Here is a 17,431-nt window from a genome sequence, read left to right as displayed (position 1 = left end):
GGCAATGTATTTGGTAAGAAACCCTATAACAATAAGTGAGATGATAAGTAATAATAAGTGGAATAATTTACAGTAATTAACAGTAATTTACAGCAGGATAATGTAATCACCCTGCCAGTCTATACAATATATACAGAGAGAGTATATATATACATAGTATATACACTACTGGTCAAAAGTTTTGAAACACTTTTAACATTCTTTATTATAATTTTTTTTCACCTTTTTTAATAATAGTAAAGTCATTAAAACTATGGAATAACATAAATGGAACTATGGCAATTATGTTGTGACTAAACAAAATCCAAAATAAATCAAAACTGTGTTATATTTTAACATCTTCAAAGTAGTCACCCTTTGCCTAGAATTTGCAGACATGTACTCTTGACATTTTCTCAACCAACTTCTTGAGGTATCACCCTGGGATGCTTTTTAAACAGTACTGAAGGAGTTCCCATCTATGTTGGGCACTTATTGGCTGCTTTTCTTTATTATTTGGTCCAAGTCATCAATTTCTAAAACTTTTTTTTATATAATGAAATAAATTAATATGGTGGCACAATTATATTTTTGTCTACAAAACTAATTTCAAACATTTAAGCATATGCCTTCAGATCAAAGGTTTTTAAGATCATGAGAAACATTTCAGTCAAGTGTTTCAAAACTTTTGACCGGTAGTGTATATACACAGACAGTATACTCAAACAAGCCTGTCTGGCACCAACAATCATCCATGCATTTATCTAATCAGCCAATCGTGTGGCAGCAGTTCAGTGCATAAAATCATGCAGATACGGGTCAGGAGCTTCAGTTAATGTTCACATCAACCATCAGAATGGGGGAAAAATGTTATCTCAGTGATTCTGACCGTGGCATGATTGTTGGTGCCAGATGGGCTGGTTTGAGTATTTCTGTAACTGCTGATCTCCTGGGATTTTCACACACAACAGTTTCTACAGTTTACTCTGAATGGTTCCAAAAACAAAAAACATCCAGTGAGCGGCAGTTCTGTGGACGGAAATGCCTTGTTGATGAGAGAGGTCAACAGAGAATGGCCAGACTGGTTCAAACTGACAAAGTCTGCAGTAACTCAGATAACCACTCTGTACAATTGTGGTGAGAAGAATATCATCTCAGAATGCTTTTCTGAGATGTGGCTTGGCGCTGTTTTGGCGGCACGAGGGGGACCTACACAATATTAGGCAGGTGGTTTTAATGTTGTGGCTGATATATATATATATATATATATATATATATATATATATATATATATATATATATATATATATATATATAAAGAATTTTACAACAGTATATACTGTATATATACAAATACATATGTATTTGTATATACTGTTCTAAATATATTCTATAATATTATGAGATATAACCATTTAAAACAAACTGCCTTATCTGTTTATGTCAAATACTTTAAGAATTTATTATCCTAAGAAATCTTATTGTAAGAATGAAATAAACATTAATTCATATTTTATGCCATAATATATGTAGTACGTATGACTATATCAAGAACTATATCAAATGGTACAAATAATAATAAAAAGAAAAATTAATTCCATTAAATTAATTACAAGGGCATTTTGGCCCACACATTTAGAATTTCGGGGGCTTTTCTAATTTTTGGTGGCATGCCCCGAACCTAATTTCTAAACCTAATGTAATATATATATATATATATATATATATATATATATATATATATATATATATATATATATTTTTTTTTATTTTTTTATTTTTTTTTCATTAACAAATATATTTTGTACACTAATACATGTCTTTGATATATTTAGATGAAACCTATAACTGAAATTTTTCATTGATATTGAATTAATAATCATTAAGCAGTGCCGTCTTCTTTAAACTCACATGATGTGCATCTTTCATCATTCACACCTATTTCAGAAATCAGTCATTTCTACCAATACTAATGATTTCTTTTATTGCAAAGAAGTTGTCAAACAACCCCGGAAGCAATAACAATTAGCCTTTTTCCACTGAGGTAACATGATTTCTACAATATTTAATCCTGAGGTACCCGAGTGAAATATGTCCCTCCAAGGCTTCCTAAAGACGACATAATTTATTTGGGATCAACAAATGTGTATCATTCTGCAGAACTAATCCCACTTTTGTAATCTCTGACACACACAGATAAACTAGCGCTAGCATAAGAGGTTTTAGCATGAGAGTGTGGGATTGATCTTAAGGTGGGTCTTAATGTGTCGCCGGCGGCGCTAACACACCCGAACAACACACATATGCTCAGACGTTTGTCCTGAACGTGAGTCATTGGCTCCAAACTGTCAATCAAGTCGCTTTTGCTAATTAAGTGGCTAATAATAGAGCTGACGCTGCCGAGCAGTGCGAGGATAAGGAGGCCAGTGGTTGACAGACAGATGAGTATCATATCGTTGAAGTTCTGTAGGTGGATGTCTCAATAGCTATTCATTTTTCAGTAAAGAAGTTTGAGTTCAAGAAACTTTGAAGACGATGAAGTTTGCTGATGCCATTAACAACATAATCCCTCCAAAATATTGTAGGTTCTACTTTACAAATATAGGCTAATTGATAACTGTAAAATCCTGATAAGTTTGAATGGGATTTTTTAAGTAGCATCATAATCACGAGTCTTTTTGGTCATGTATAAACTGAAGTGAAACAGTTGTCGATCCTCTTCTGACTGCTTTAGGCCAACCAAACAGGTTTCAAAATCAACCACAACCACATTAACTTCCAAAAAATTCAGCATAGTATACAGAACCAAACTGTTCAACTAGTAGTTAATGCTGTAACATCACTCTATTATAAAAACAAGCACAATATTAAAAACTCAGTTTTACTGTAGTAACAATAACTGTAGTAGATATTGTATTATGGCAAAAACTTCAACCTACAGTTTAAAAAAACTGCTTTAGTAGTAACAATACCTGTTGTAGCTGCATTAGTTTGGTAAAAACTGTGACCAACAGTTTAAAGCTGTAGTATGCATCTTTTTCAGTGCTAAAATACTTTCTTCTATTCCAACTTAATATGCAAAGACAACTATAAATAAGTCATTAGCAGATGAATTTTCTCAAAAACGGTAAACACTGTGTCTCTGTGGCACTATAAAAATACCTGTATTTGTTTAGAGCAACCCGCTTAGACCTGCCCCAACAATGTTACTCAACCAGTGGCGTGAGTTGGGGGTGGGACTATCTGACTGTTTGAACAACTGCAGGTGAGGGATGTATTCGGAAAGCTGTTTTGAAAACATCGTTTTTTTGGCAATTCCATTCGGTGGTGCTAGTGTCGCAAAAATTACATCAGCTTTAAAAAAAAAATTAAAAAAAAAATAAATAAATAAAAAAAATATATATATATATATATATATATATATATATATATATATATATATATATATTATTGTAATCTTAATAACTGTAGTAGCTATGGTATTTTGGTAAAAATTCAACCAACTGTTTACAAAAAAAAGAAAATTTGTTTTAAAAGTAACAATAACTATAGAAGCTGTGGTATTTTGGTGAAGAAAAAAACTGTTTTATGGTAGAAACAATAAATGTACATTACTGTGGCGAAAACTTTAACCAACAGTTTTAGAAATAACAAAACTGTAGCTTTTCATATTTTGGCATAACTGCGGCAAAAATTTCTGCAAAAGTCAATTAGAGCATCAGAGCATAATGCAAATATTTTGCCGTGATTTGTCACGTAACTTCTTTGGAATCCTTCAAAATCACAAATGGATAAATATATTGTGGTCTTACTTTACTGGTGATGTAGAGTGCATTTTATATTATAGAGTGTGTTTTTAAATTAATGGGGCCCAGGACAAAAAATTTTCATGAGTAGGCTATACCATAGTGGAACTTAGTGGGGCCCCCACTCGTCTCAGAACCCACGGGACAATGACGGCCCCTAGTGTGCCCACATTGCAATATGTTTTACCAAAAACATAAATGTACATTCAGCAAATGTCTCATAACGGGTAATACCTTCTTCATCTTGGGAAAATATGTTTATTGATAACAGAGGACAATTTGTTTGAAGAGGATAAAACATGAGTAAAGTGTGTTATCCATTGCCATTCACTCGCTTCAGCTTTGATCAATGCAGGGAGTGAGACAGAAGTAATGGAAACCCAATGGAGAGTAGCTGGGCTTGTCTTTATCACAAGAGCAATGGAAATAAGCACTCAAAGATCTTCTCTCTTTTTCTCCATCGTGCTAACTCTCTCCGTTCCCGAGCCAGTGCGTGCTCTTGTAATTATGATGTCTTAGTTGTTTTTTTCCACAGGCTCTGCCTGCAGTAATGAAGAGCTATTGAGATGTCTCCCGCTAGTGTGTTTGAAGACATGCAGATCACTCTGTGATAAAAAAAAAAAAAAAAGCATAACCTTCATTAAATAGGGATTAAAGGCCACCCAATGGAGGTCTGTTTATGTGTGTGCACGTCGTGTGTGTGCATGTGGTTTTTTTTATTATTATAATAAAGCAAAAAAGATTTCTGCTAGCTCTATAATTGTGTGTGTGTGTGTGTGTGTGTGTGTTTTACAGGAGGACACTGCATTTCATTATTAAGCTGAAGTAGGGGAAGTGGAATCTGGTGTTAAATGATATAACAAACCCCCCAATTCATTATACACTGCAAAAATTGGTCTAAAATACATAACATGTATCAATTTTGTATTTCTTAAAGAAAAGTTCTGGGATAAATACAACTGAAGCTGTATCGATTACCACAGATAGTAATTTCGTCCCTCAGTTTTACGTAAGTTTACGTAGGCCAACTTCCACTGTAAGTGGATTTTTGTCAACACGTTTTTGTTTGTTTAAACACAGTAAAGGGCGAGTCAAAACTCTTTTCAAAAACTTGTGTTGTAGTGCTAAACATCACAAGTTCTAATGTGAATGCATGACACAAGCTTCTTGTGCAATCCTGAACTAGAACGTCTAGATTTTCAGTGAAAAATAACGTACATTTTACATCATTTTTCTTACCAAAAACTTATAGTATGCCTTCAGAAGACTTGGTTTATTTCGCATGAGACACATTGAAAACTTTTATGGTTCTTTTGGGTGCATTTTTAAGCTTTAAAGTGAGTCCCTATCAACCGCCATTGTATTGAAAAGACATCTTATGTGTTCTGAATATGAAAGAAAGTCCTACATGTCTGGAACGGCAAGAGGGTGAGTAAATTATGACCCCATTTTTGGGTGAACTATTCCTTTAAGTTATTCTAGCAACATTACATCTCTTACACTTTATTACAAGTTGACATTAAACAATTCCTTCAAGATTATACTGCCATCAACTTTAAAAAAAGTCACAAATGTGCTAATGATATTGTTCATTCGCTCCCGCAAGTTAAGGTGGTGAGAAGTTACTGACACAGAAGAAATGGTTTGCAAATTACTAGCTTAATTTGTGTTCAACTGTGGATTTTTTTTCAGCTGACTTGTCAACTGACTGCCATATGTTAAAACTGCACAACTGTGCCACTTCAAGATGCATTTGTTAACACATGACTCCTTATGACATTTTACAACTCGTGTTGATGATCTGTGTTAAAAAGCAATCCTGACAAAAGTAAGAAATTAAGTTTGGTGTTGTTGTATACACTCCTTACAAAGCGTCCACATGAATTGAAGGTTAAAATGCTCACTGGTTCTCACTGATATCTACATTCCTGGCAACACAAAGCTCTATTCTCTCACATTTTGAAAGGCTTAGCATTCATTAGAATGCAGGAGATGAGCTGTGCTGGCCCATATGTCACTAAACAGATCTCCATGTTTTATTAATCTTAGCTCTATTCCTACATACACACACATGCACACACACTTACTGTAACCCCTCTAGTCAGAGTGCAAAGCAAGTGACCACTTCGAAAACAGAAGAGAGAATTGTGTCCCTTACAAAGCTCAAGGCAGAAAACCGAAAGTTGTTTCCACAAACATGTACTGTATGACTTTCTTGTAAGGAGCAAAAAAAGAGAGTTTTTAATGAAGATCCCCCAGCGTCTTTTCAGTACAATAGCAGTGGATAGTGCCTTATTTTAAAGCTTAAAAAAGAACACAAAATTGTCATTAAAGTCTGACTCGTTTGTCATATTCCATGTCTTCTGAAGGCATACAATAGATTTTGGTAAAAAAAAAAACAACAACTTGGAATTTAAGTCATTTTTTTAGCTAAGATTTTAAACATTGCTTGTTTTGTTTAGCGCAAACAACACCCTTAAGTTCTCGCATGAACGCGTGCCACTGTAAACGAGCTGTGGGAACGACATAAGGGTGAGTAAATAATAACAGATTTTTCATTTTTGGGTAAACTATTCCTTTATGGAAGCCCTGTATAAAAACTGGTTTCGGGGGTAACCTGATCCCAATCGGATGCATTTCTTAGGGGGGTGTTCTTGTGTTCAAAAACAGCGAGGGAATGGACAGGGCCATCAAGGCATGTTTTTAAAAGTTATATAATTTTTATCTTGCCACGGCTTCTTAAAAATGTTATAAAAATTGTTATGCACAAAAACGCAATGGCCGAAGACCGTCTGCATGGCTTTAGCGGCAGTGCTTCAAACTTTCCCGTGAGACTTTTAAAGTACAGCAAATCTAAACTAAAATTAAACCAAAAAAAAAATAATTTTTGATAAACTAATCAATATCACTAATTAACTAGTCAGTGACCCATCCCTAGAGGTCACGGCGTAAATCCGAGGCCACGTCCACACTAATACGTTTTTGTTTGAAAACACATTGATTTCGCTATGTTTACGTCTCTATTACAGTTTACGTAGGAAACTGAAAACAGTTTTTCAAATGAAAACAGATTAGTGTGAAAGTGGCCTAAGGCTCAATAAATAGTGGAAAGTAGACAAAACAGAGTACTGGTTGTACTAAATAACTTTGAAACAACGGTTGACAAGGAGACTCTAGGTACTTGAAAAAGATGTCTTGAGTGCTGTGTGCGCGAGAATGTTTACAGGTGCATGACGGAGCCAGCGGCAGTCTTAAATACTCTGAGTGCGCTGTGTGTTTCTGCACATGTGTGTTTGAGTGAGTGTGTTAGGAGTTGGGGGGTATACAGATGGAGAAACTGCTCCCCAAAGGGACATGTCATTCATCAAAGTCGCCAGCTAGGCCTGCAATTGTTTTCACCCACAAAGAAAAAGAGAGAGACAGAAAGAGAGTGTGTCTGTGAGTGTGTGTGTATGGGCAGGTTTGTGTTGTTTTCTACAAGTGTGTATATATGAGAACAGTTGAGGGGAAAGTGTGTGTGTTAATGTGTGAGTCTGAGAGAAAGTGTCCTTTCGCTGACATTTTACATCAGTGCCGTCCATCAGTTATCTGTTATCAGCAGTTGGCCCAGACTCAGACCCGGAACAGAGAGTGAGCTGGGAACACTGCTAAAAACATTTTCTTACTCATAAATTTTAATAACACAAAATTTGTGTTAAAACATGTAATGTTTACGTTTTGTGACTATTAAAATGTATTGTAATGTTTATGGACTGGCCTCATTCACTTCCATTGTAAGTGCCTTACTGTAACCCAGATTTGTTTTAAATAAAGGAGCAGGGTTTTTTAGTAATTAACATTATGTCACGCATGCTGTCGATTGAGCTTAACTTGTAAGAAAAGATGACAAAAATTTATGTTAGGAAAAATTAACCCATCATAAAGGAAGAAAATGCCCCTAAAAATGTATTTCCGGGGCAAATATTGCCCCTTAATTTAAAAAAAATTAAAAAATAATTGTCACTGGTATAGTAATCAATCGACCAAAAATGGTATAAAAAACTATTTTAGGTTTTTGACCAAAAGAGAAAAAATGGCAGAAAATATAGGCCGAAAATTTGAACAGAACCAGTTACTTTATGTCTAATTTAGGTTACGTTACTTTTCAAATTCTGAAAGTGAAAGTGGAGATTTATAGTAAAAAAGGATTTAAATATTGATCTGTTTCTCACCCAAAGTGATTGCATCTCTTAAGAACACATATATTAAATAACTGGAGTCGTATGGATTACTTTTATGCTGCCTTTATGTGATTTTTGGAGCTTCAAAGTTCTAGGCACCATTCACTTTGTTTGTGAAATCTTTGTTTGTGTTCCGCAGAAGAAAGAAAGTCATGCACATCTGGGATGGCTTGAGGGTGAGTAAATGATCGGAGAATTTTCATTTTTGGGTGAACTGTCCCTTTAAGAGCGATTTTCAGTGCTTCGATAATGTGTGTTATTGTGTGTCATGGTCGTTACTGTCAAGCTGCAATACGACATTAAAGAAGCTTAAAAGAACTATTAGTCCTTATGACCCATATGCATTATATTCAGTCTCTTGAAGCCATAAAATAGTTTTGTGAATCGCAAAGGATGCGTTTAATAAGTAAATATACAGTCTGCATGTGCAGTGTGCTTCAGTAAATGAGCGCTGCTCTGTTGTTGACACACACTCATAGCACGTGCAGGACTATTGATGCACTGCTGTATTCAGCGCTGTGGCTCGCAATATATGAGCGCTCCACTTGAACTCCATCTCAGCTGTAGGTGCTTGATAGTTCGGTATGCTTAAAACATGCATTAAGAATGGCGCCGGAGGAGCATTTCACCTGATGAGAAGCAAATTAAAACTACTGTGAACTAGCCTACAGACACAAACTCAAATTTCTTCCTGCAAAGTTATGCCAAAATAAAAGCCAGGGTGGTTTTAAATTTAAGAAATTGTGACTGAAATTGTATTATTGCATAATACACAGTAACTAGATTATTATTATTATTATTATTATTATTATTATGTTAACAATAATAACAGTATATCACAATTACAATAATATTTTAAATGACTGATTAATTACTTAAAGTGAACACAAATAAGAGATCCACTAAAGAATCCGTTCCACATTCCAGGTTCACATACAATGTGGAAGAAAAAAAATGTTGCCAGTTGGACTGGCTTCATGTTCACTGAAGATTTTCACTGGAATTACTGTTAATTTTACTGCTGCATCATCCAGTAGTTAACAATAAAGTTTTTCTTAATAGGTACACATTTTTTATGTCATTATATTCTGTCTACTCTATTTTATAATAAAATGTGTAGTTATAGAAAAATTGGTTTTGGTGCATCCCTAATAATAACATTTACAATTGAATACAAAATAATAATAATAATAAATAAATAAAATAAAATAATACTTTTCCTTTTATCGGACCAGTGTTTTCGGTGCAGCACTAATAACCATATGAGATACACATTAGCTGGCTCGCTCTCTCTCTCTGTCTCTCCTCCACTAAAGTGCCACGGGCTTATAATGTTTCTGTCAACAGCAATCCACGAAACCAAATGCAAAAACAAAGCTTACAACAACACCTGGTTTACTAGCAGGTCTGACGCTCTGTCTTGACTGACAACACACAGGAGAGCTTGGAGAGAAGAGAAAACACTTCATTTCTCCAGAGACGTCTTTCTCTTGCTGTTTTTCTCTCTCTGAAGGTGTTGGCGAGCACTGATATCCTCTACTGAGCACTGGATCAGTTGAGCCACCACTTTGTTCTGCCTAATTATGACATAAGTAAGTAATAACAGCACAAATTGCTGCTAATAATTAAATGACAACTCTGATGTGGTCGAAACGCTGCTAGAATGCACTAATAGTTAAGATGCTTCAAATGCATAAAAGTCATAAGAAAAGTCATGGGAAGTATGACAGAACATAACATTTTAGATAGCAAATGTTCATTTTTTAATAACAGTTATGATTATTATAACAGTTATTAAATTTTATGTCATTATAAATCAATTCATTACTGCGTACAATAAGGTCAAATGTAATTAGAATCAATACTAAATTAAAATAACTACCATTACTAATTACATTTGTTTCTATCTCTATTAAAAAGTTTCAAATTTAGTCATTTTCTTGATAATTTTGTCCCATTTACAAGTTAATGTTTTTTAGTATTGCAGCAGTTCGATTATAGTGAATACTGCATTATTAAAGATATTTCAATGGAAGTGCTGTACAATTGCGTAAAACGTCAAATGATGTATGGGAAAGGATTGCTTTGACTCATTTGATCTGCTTGACTAAATTGATAAATTTTGTATTGTAAGTGGAAGATACAATAGTAAATCAAGAAATGCAAGTGTTGCGGAGTAATCGTTCACTATAAACAGTCAGAGTAAGTTCAGCCACTCAGGTTTCACAATATGTTGATATTGTTGTCATACGGAATAGACTGATATATTCTGAAATGCATGTGGAGATCATTTCATTTAGCAACAGTGAAATCTCAGGACATATGGATTTATGCGCAGAACCACAGAAAAACGATGCAGCGTTTAGGACACACTTGGAGGCAATCCAAAAATGTTGCCTCCTTTTCTTTTTATTTGGATAAATAATGCCAGTACTGTAACTACCAGATAGAAAAAAAAGATACTGGCTACAAGATATATGATGTAAGATATGTGACAGTAAATGCATGTTTGCTAAATTCAAACTAAACTCAAGTGTAAATGAATGGTTTGGATTCTGCCAAAAATCATTAAAGTAACAGTTTACAAAAACTTCAAACTTCACTAAAATTCTGCCATCATTTACTCACCCTCATGTTGTTCCAAAACAGCAGCATCACATGACATTTAAGTATATGTGTCACACCAAATTTGACATCAATGATGCAGAATGGCATTTGTTTTAATACGTCACAAGACCGATCACAACACAAAATTCAAATAAGCTGAAGTGTGAATGAGATTTGAGAGCTAAGGCAAAGGGGAAGATTTTCAGTGAATAACAACTTAAATTTTAGTCTGTACCTTGTAAAAATGACTTCAGAAGGTTTCAGAAGACTTGAGATATATGTGTTATGCACAAGTTATATGGACTACTTTTATGGTGCTTTTTGTCCTTTTTGGAGCTTGATAACACCTGGTCACTATCTGCCTTCATTTTATGGAAAAGAGCAGCTTGGATATTCTGCTAAACATCTCTTTTTGTGTGTCATGGAAGAAAAAAAGTCATAAAGAAAGTCAGGGTTTTTTATCAACACAAGGGTGAGTAAATTACAGAATTGACCATTTTGGGTGAACAGTTTCTTTAAAAATGAAAAAGAATGACAAAGGAATGCTATTACACTGGTAGAAATTAATAACCTGTTTAATATACCTAGAAAGCATCACAAATTAGATGATCTATGTATCTATTAACTAACCATGTTCTCAAATTGCATCACAAAAGTCAGACGTTTGTTGCCATTGCAGTAATGGCAAAAGTCCTGCCATCCTCCGATGAGCAAAGGGATTGAGAGAAATGTGGACGCACATTTTAAAGAGCTCCTTCCCCCCCGGAGCCGCCCCCGGCAGAAATAACAACAGAGTCATCTAAAATAAATCAGCAGGGCCGGCTAACGGACTGCTCCGGCTACTCCGTACCGCGCCAATCGAAACTTGCGCTGGCCATTGTGAGAGCTAAATTGCCACTACCATCAGCAATTTAGAGAACCAAAGCTAAAAGGGAAGGAGTGGAACGCTGGCTTACGGAGGACAGCGAACATGACATGATTGTATCAGAGCAAAGTTTACATTAAACGAGGCGTGAGTATGTGTTCCTGTGTTAATCAAGACTTGTATATGTATGAGCAAACACACAGGTGGAAAGAGTGGATATGTGGCTTCAGGAGGATAGCACACATGATATATATCAGAGCAGAATATTTCAGAGCAAAGTGAATGTTAAATGAGACATTGAGTGTGGTTCAAAAGTCTGAGACAACATCAAAAATCTGAGACTCAAAATCTTACATTAATCAGTCTAGAGTAAACACAGAAATTAATATTGTAGAAAGTTTGAGGATTAAAAAAAAATAGAAAAATAAATGGTCTTACAATGCAAAATTAGTAAGAATTTCTATTCCTAGGTCACTAATCAAATGAGAAAATTTGTGTACTACAAAAGGTCAGATTTCCTTGCTAACACTAAACCAATATACAGGAGGAAGGGCATACCAAAATATAGTGGGACAAAACAAAATACAGGGGGACAAAACTAAATATATGGGAGTCAAAATAAAATACAAGAGGAAAGACATACAAAAAAAAAAAAAAACAGGCAGACAAAACAAAATACACGGGGACAAAATAAAATAAAGGGGGACTAAACAAAATGCAGGGGGACAAAACAAAATACAGGAGGAAGGACATACAAAAAAATGGGGACAAAATAAAATACAAGGGGACAAATCAAAATACAGGAGGAAGGACATACAAAACAAAATATAGGGGGACAAACAAAATACAGGGGGACAAAACTAAATACAGGGGGAAGGACATACAAAACAAAATATAGGGGGACAAATAAAATACAGGGGGACAAAACAAAATACAGGAGGAAGGACATAAAAAAAACAGGGGAATAAAACAAAATACAGGAGGAAGGACATACAAAAAAATGGGGACAAAATAAAATACAAGGGGACAAATCAAAATACAGGAGGAAGGACATACAAAAAACAGGAGGACAAAACAAAATATATGGGGACAAACAAAATACAGAGGGTCAAAACAAAACACTGGAGGAAGGACATTCCAAAAAACAGGGGTATAAAACAAAATACAGTGGTAAAGACATACCAAAATATAGGAGGGCAAAAACACATATATGGGGAGAAACAAAATACAGAGGGACAACATAAAAAGGGGGGACAAAACAAAATACAGGGGGATGAAACAAAATATATAGGAGTCAAAATAAAATACAAGGAGACAAATCAAAATACAGGAGGAAGGACATCCAAAAAAACAGTGGAATAAAATAAAAATACAGATGTACAAAACAAATTACAGGGGGACAAAACAAAATAAATGAGGAAGGACATACAAAAATATAGGAGGACAAAACAAAAGATGAGGGGACAATCAAAATACAGGGGGGTAAAACAGAATGCAGGGGGAAAGACATACCAAAATATAGGAGGACAAAACAACATATATGGGAACAAACAAAATACAGAGGGACAACACAAAAAAGGGGGACAAAACAACACACAGGAGGAAGGACATACCAAAATATAGGGGGACAAAATACAGAGGGACAAAACAAAATTTAGGGGGACAAAAACAAATTACTACAAAGTTTTTCAAGTCAACTTTTTTTCTCAAATTGTTATGCTGATTATATAACTTGCAATGAAAATAAAAAGTATTCCATTAGAAAAAAGCAAAATAGAAGCATATTCACAAGTAGACTTACAACTTGACTTTTAAACCACACAGTACATGCATATCTTAGTGTGTTTATCAAGATTTAGATGTAAATATATACATGTTCTCACAAACATGCAGGTGGTTTGGGATTTGGTGTAAAAGCGCTAAAACAATTCTTCTTAAAAGCGTTGTTTTCAAAAGGCCTAAGAGATGAAAGAGGGATAAAGATAAGAGAGAGAGAGAGAGAGAGAGAGAGAGAGAGAAAGCAAATGTGTGCGCAGGAAAACAGCAAAGGAGGCTACAGAAATCCAATAGTTTAACCTCTGTTTGAGACGCAGTGGTGGCCAGTGAAGGACAGAGGGGGAAAATCAATATGAGCTGATTTGCAGAAGGTGGAAGAGTGGGAGGAAGAAGGGAAAAGAGAAAGAGAGAGAGCGAGAGAGAGAGAGAGAGAAGACAGACAACAGATAAAAACATAGATTTTTACATTTTTTTTAAGTAAATTTGAGTGGTGCTTGTCTGTGCAAAATTCTCCACCACAATGCTAAGGTGTTTTGCGTGGTTGTCAGGGCATTGTTAGGCAGTTGCTAAGGAGTTCTGGGTGGTTGTTATGTGGGTGCTTACTGGTTAAATAAAAAAAAAAAAAAAGCCCACCTCCAAATCTCTATAATAATCTGGTTTTTGGATTTTGAAAAACCCCTATCCCTAATTGTGAGCAATATTAATAGTGCTTGCCTTAGCAAACACCACTAGCTATCCAGATTACACCAATGAAAGATGAAACCATAAACTGAAATTGAGCTCAAGCACAAATATGATAAATTATATTTTTTTTCACTAGTGTCGACTTGGATGCATCATTCATTGGCAGGGGAGGCTGGTATTTTTAGGTCTTCCAGGTGGGTGAGCAAGCAAAGAGGTGGTCTTACCTGTCGGGGAGAGCAGACCCGGGGAGAGCAGGCCGTGAACGCTGTGAGGGAGCAAACGGGAGCTGTCCTGCATCGCCACACCGAGAGAACGCTTGGGGGGACGACCAGGCCGAGAACTGGAGAGAGAGAGAGAGAGAGAGAGATGACAGGTGTTGTAATGATATGAAATACATTTTTTGCATTTTTGCATATGGAAGAAAGAAAGTCATACGGGTTTGTAAATGACAGAATATTCATTTTTACGGTTAACTAACTCTTTAATACATCTCTGGATTTGGGTCATTTATTGTGATGCTCATTTTGTGTCCTGATCTATTGAGTTATTCAAAAATACATAAAAAATGCAATTCACACTAAACAATTACTTGAATACACCTCTTCTATAATGAACTTGTTTTAAATTTTTCAAGAGTTAAAAGTCATTTTTCTGGAGATTAAAGTAAAAACTTGTCATGTGGTGTTACCGTCCGGGGACAGTAAAAAAAATGATAAAAAGTCTCATTAAAAGCTTAAGTTCTCGAAAAAGAAATGCTGGCATGAGTAGTGCAGAATAATCATTTATTATTATTTCTTTATTTTTTTTAAAGCAGAAAAACTTTTGTTTGGCCATTTCAACCAAAAAAATTGGTTGCCATTTTTTTTAATTTTTTATTAATTAACAATAATTAAATAAAACAGACAGGACCCCTTCAGACCCTCATGACTAAAAAAAAAAAAAAAAAATATATTATATATATATTTTTTTTTTTTTTTTTTAATCACATATTTTTATGAAAAGGCACATTTAAAAAAAAACAAGATATGTGTAAAAATATATAAATATATATATATATATATATATATATATATATATATATATATATATATATATTATTATTATTATTATTATTATTATTTTATTTTTTTTAATACCTTTAAATATATGTTTGAAAACACTTTTTAAATTAAAAAAGCTGTGTACACTAAGCAAGGAATGAAGCAAGGAAAGTATTTTAATACCTTTTACTTGATGGTTACACCACATGGCATTTTTAATCAGTCATTAAATCCAAACTTTATGAAACCAACATGGAGACAAAGATTACATTTCTACAAACTTGACGTGTGTTTTAAACTAGATTTTTCAAAAGAATTCGCTTTTGTATCACGCTCTCCACAACATCCACAACCACACACCATTTCACACTTTCTCTCTCTGACATACATCAAACAAACTCCTATCATACATACGGTTACACATCATCCTTTGTCATGGTACAAATGCGAACAAGCGCAGTGTAAGAACTCTCTCTCAATAACGTACAACACACTTGACAAATTATTCAATGCAAAACACGCAAACACACTTATCTCTCACACTCTGTGAGACGGGCTTTCAAAGAGACAGGTACATGACAGTTTGAACCCTGCACAAGGGTGCTGGTGGAGAAAAATAAGCCAGAAAAGCAAAATGCTAATTCTACTGCTGCATATCATTGGATCGTGTCCAAGTACATCAAGTAGCAAGTGTTTTCCAGCGTTCTATTAATACTGCAGTGCTAACAAACACAAACCAAAGCAGAATCGCCAATGAACTTGTGATTGCAAAGAAAAAAGGAAGAGCACAATAGCGAGTGGAGTGGGGTGGACAGCGAGGTCAATGGCAGAAGAATTAATAAATAATTAGCTGATGAGGATATGCGTAAACATAAAAATACCATTTTTTATCCACGAAAAGATCACAAGCACACCTGAAAAAGGAAATGTAATCAACACTTAAGGTACTTTTTAAACTGGTGAAATTATGTTTAATTGAACTTAGAAATGGTAATGGTATTACATAGATGTTTCAGTTACAAAAAAGTCACCCATAGCAGAGTGTGTGCACATTTAATACTTATTAGAGTAAACAAAAATGAGGATGTGAGCGATGAAAGTAAAGTCTGTTTAATGCTGTTCATTCAGCCCACGAAACATTGAAAACTTGGAAATTTGTGGTAAGACATATTGGGCTCTATTTTCGTAAGTGTGCAAAGATACGACCGTGCGCAACATCTTATCCAGTTGAATTCTAAGCGCAATTTTCATGCCAGCGCAAAGCCATGTGGGCGTGGGTGAGAGTGTTTCCGTTATCTGTGGGTGTATGCGCGCAAACTTAGGGTGTATTGTATGTAAACGAAGTGACGCAAAGCGCAATTTGCTATTTTCCTGAGAAATAGCAAATTGCTGGAGAAGAACCTCTGAATTAAACTGCACTTGACCCAGCCCATTAACGCTTTGTGCGTGCAATTTTGCCAAACCCACTTGCGCCTAGACTTAGCGCATGCTTGTACAAAAATACTGGCCATGCCCATCGACTTTGCACGTATGACATGGCAATAGGTCACTCAAAAAAAATTCAGGCATCAAATTATGGCTTCTACTCTTGCTTAAGCCCAAAGTATAGTTCGGACAGACGCATACAGAACGCATGCGGCCCGATTTTTCTAACCACATGTACTCTGAATGTGCAGAATGCACAAGCACCTGGAATTATTGCACTAATTAGAGGGTCGACAAGGTGGCAGCACTCACATTTGAGCCGTTACTGTCACAAAGAGGTGCTAGAATAAGATAAAATCACCTCTAAAAAGCAGGAGACAAAGGTGGAAACAACAACAGTGGATGTGCATGTCAAGGGCGCGTGTGTGAGGAGGTCAAGATATACCTTCATTTGTATAACTCGAGTCTAAACTTTCGAAGATAAATAGTGCAGTCACAGTACGCATGCGTCAACAGCCTGTTTATGCATGCACAGTCAAATTATGAACTTAATTAAATTGCTGTAACAGACTAGCTTTCAACTGTACGCAGAGGCAAAACTTTCATGTCAAAACCGAAGTATACGGGGGGTCTGGGTAGCTCAGTGAGTCTTGACACTGACTACTATCCCTGGAGTCGCGAGTTCGAACCCAGGGCATGCTGAGTGACTCCAGCCAGGTCTCCTAAGCAACCAAATTGGCCCGGTTGCTAGGGAGGGTAGAGTCACATGGGGTAACCTCCTCATGGTCGCGATTAGTGGTTCTCGCCCTCAATGGTGCTCGTGGTAAGTTGTGCGTGGATCACAGAGAGTAGCATAAGCCTCCACATGCTGTGAGTCTCCGCGGTGTCATGCACAACGAGCCACGTGATAAAATGTGTGAATAGTGGGAATTTGGCATTCCAAATTGGGAGAAAAGGGGATAATAAAAATAAAAATAAAGTATACGTTAGGCTTAAAGTCTATGGACATGACCAGCCTCATCTCATGAA

The 17,431-nt window shown here is 35.5% G+C and overlaps 1 protein-coding gene across 4 annotated transcripts in view; it reads right to left on the bottom strand.

Annotated features, from left to right (window-relative positions):
- LOC127429056 (dachshund homolog 2-like) overlaps positions 1–17,431 on the bottom strand; it is a 236,359-nt gene that overhangs the window by 118,886 nt on the left and 100,042 nt on the right. For all 4 annotated transcript variants that reach the window (XM_051677811.1, XM_051677810.1, XM_051677813.1 and 1 more), the window contains exon 2: positions 14,162–14,277. In XM_051677811.1, the coding sequence (XP_051533771.1) occupies positions 14,162–14,277 (116 nt within the window). The remainder of the gene's footprint in view (positions 1–14,161; positions 14,278–17,431) is intronic.

Source organism: Myxocyprinus asiaticus, chromosome 38 (genome assembly GCF_019703515.2).
Source record: "Myxocyprinus asiaticus isolate MX2 ecotype Aquarium Trade chromosome 38, UBuf_Myxa_2, whole genome shotgun sequence".
NCBI classification, from domain to species: Eukaryota; Metazoa; Chordata; class Actinopteri; order Cypriniformes; family Catostomidae; genus Myxocyprinus; species Myxocyprinus asiaticus.
This window is presented reverse-complemented; position numbering and strand designations above follow the sequence as displayed.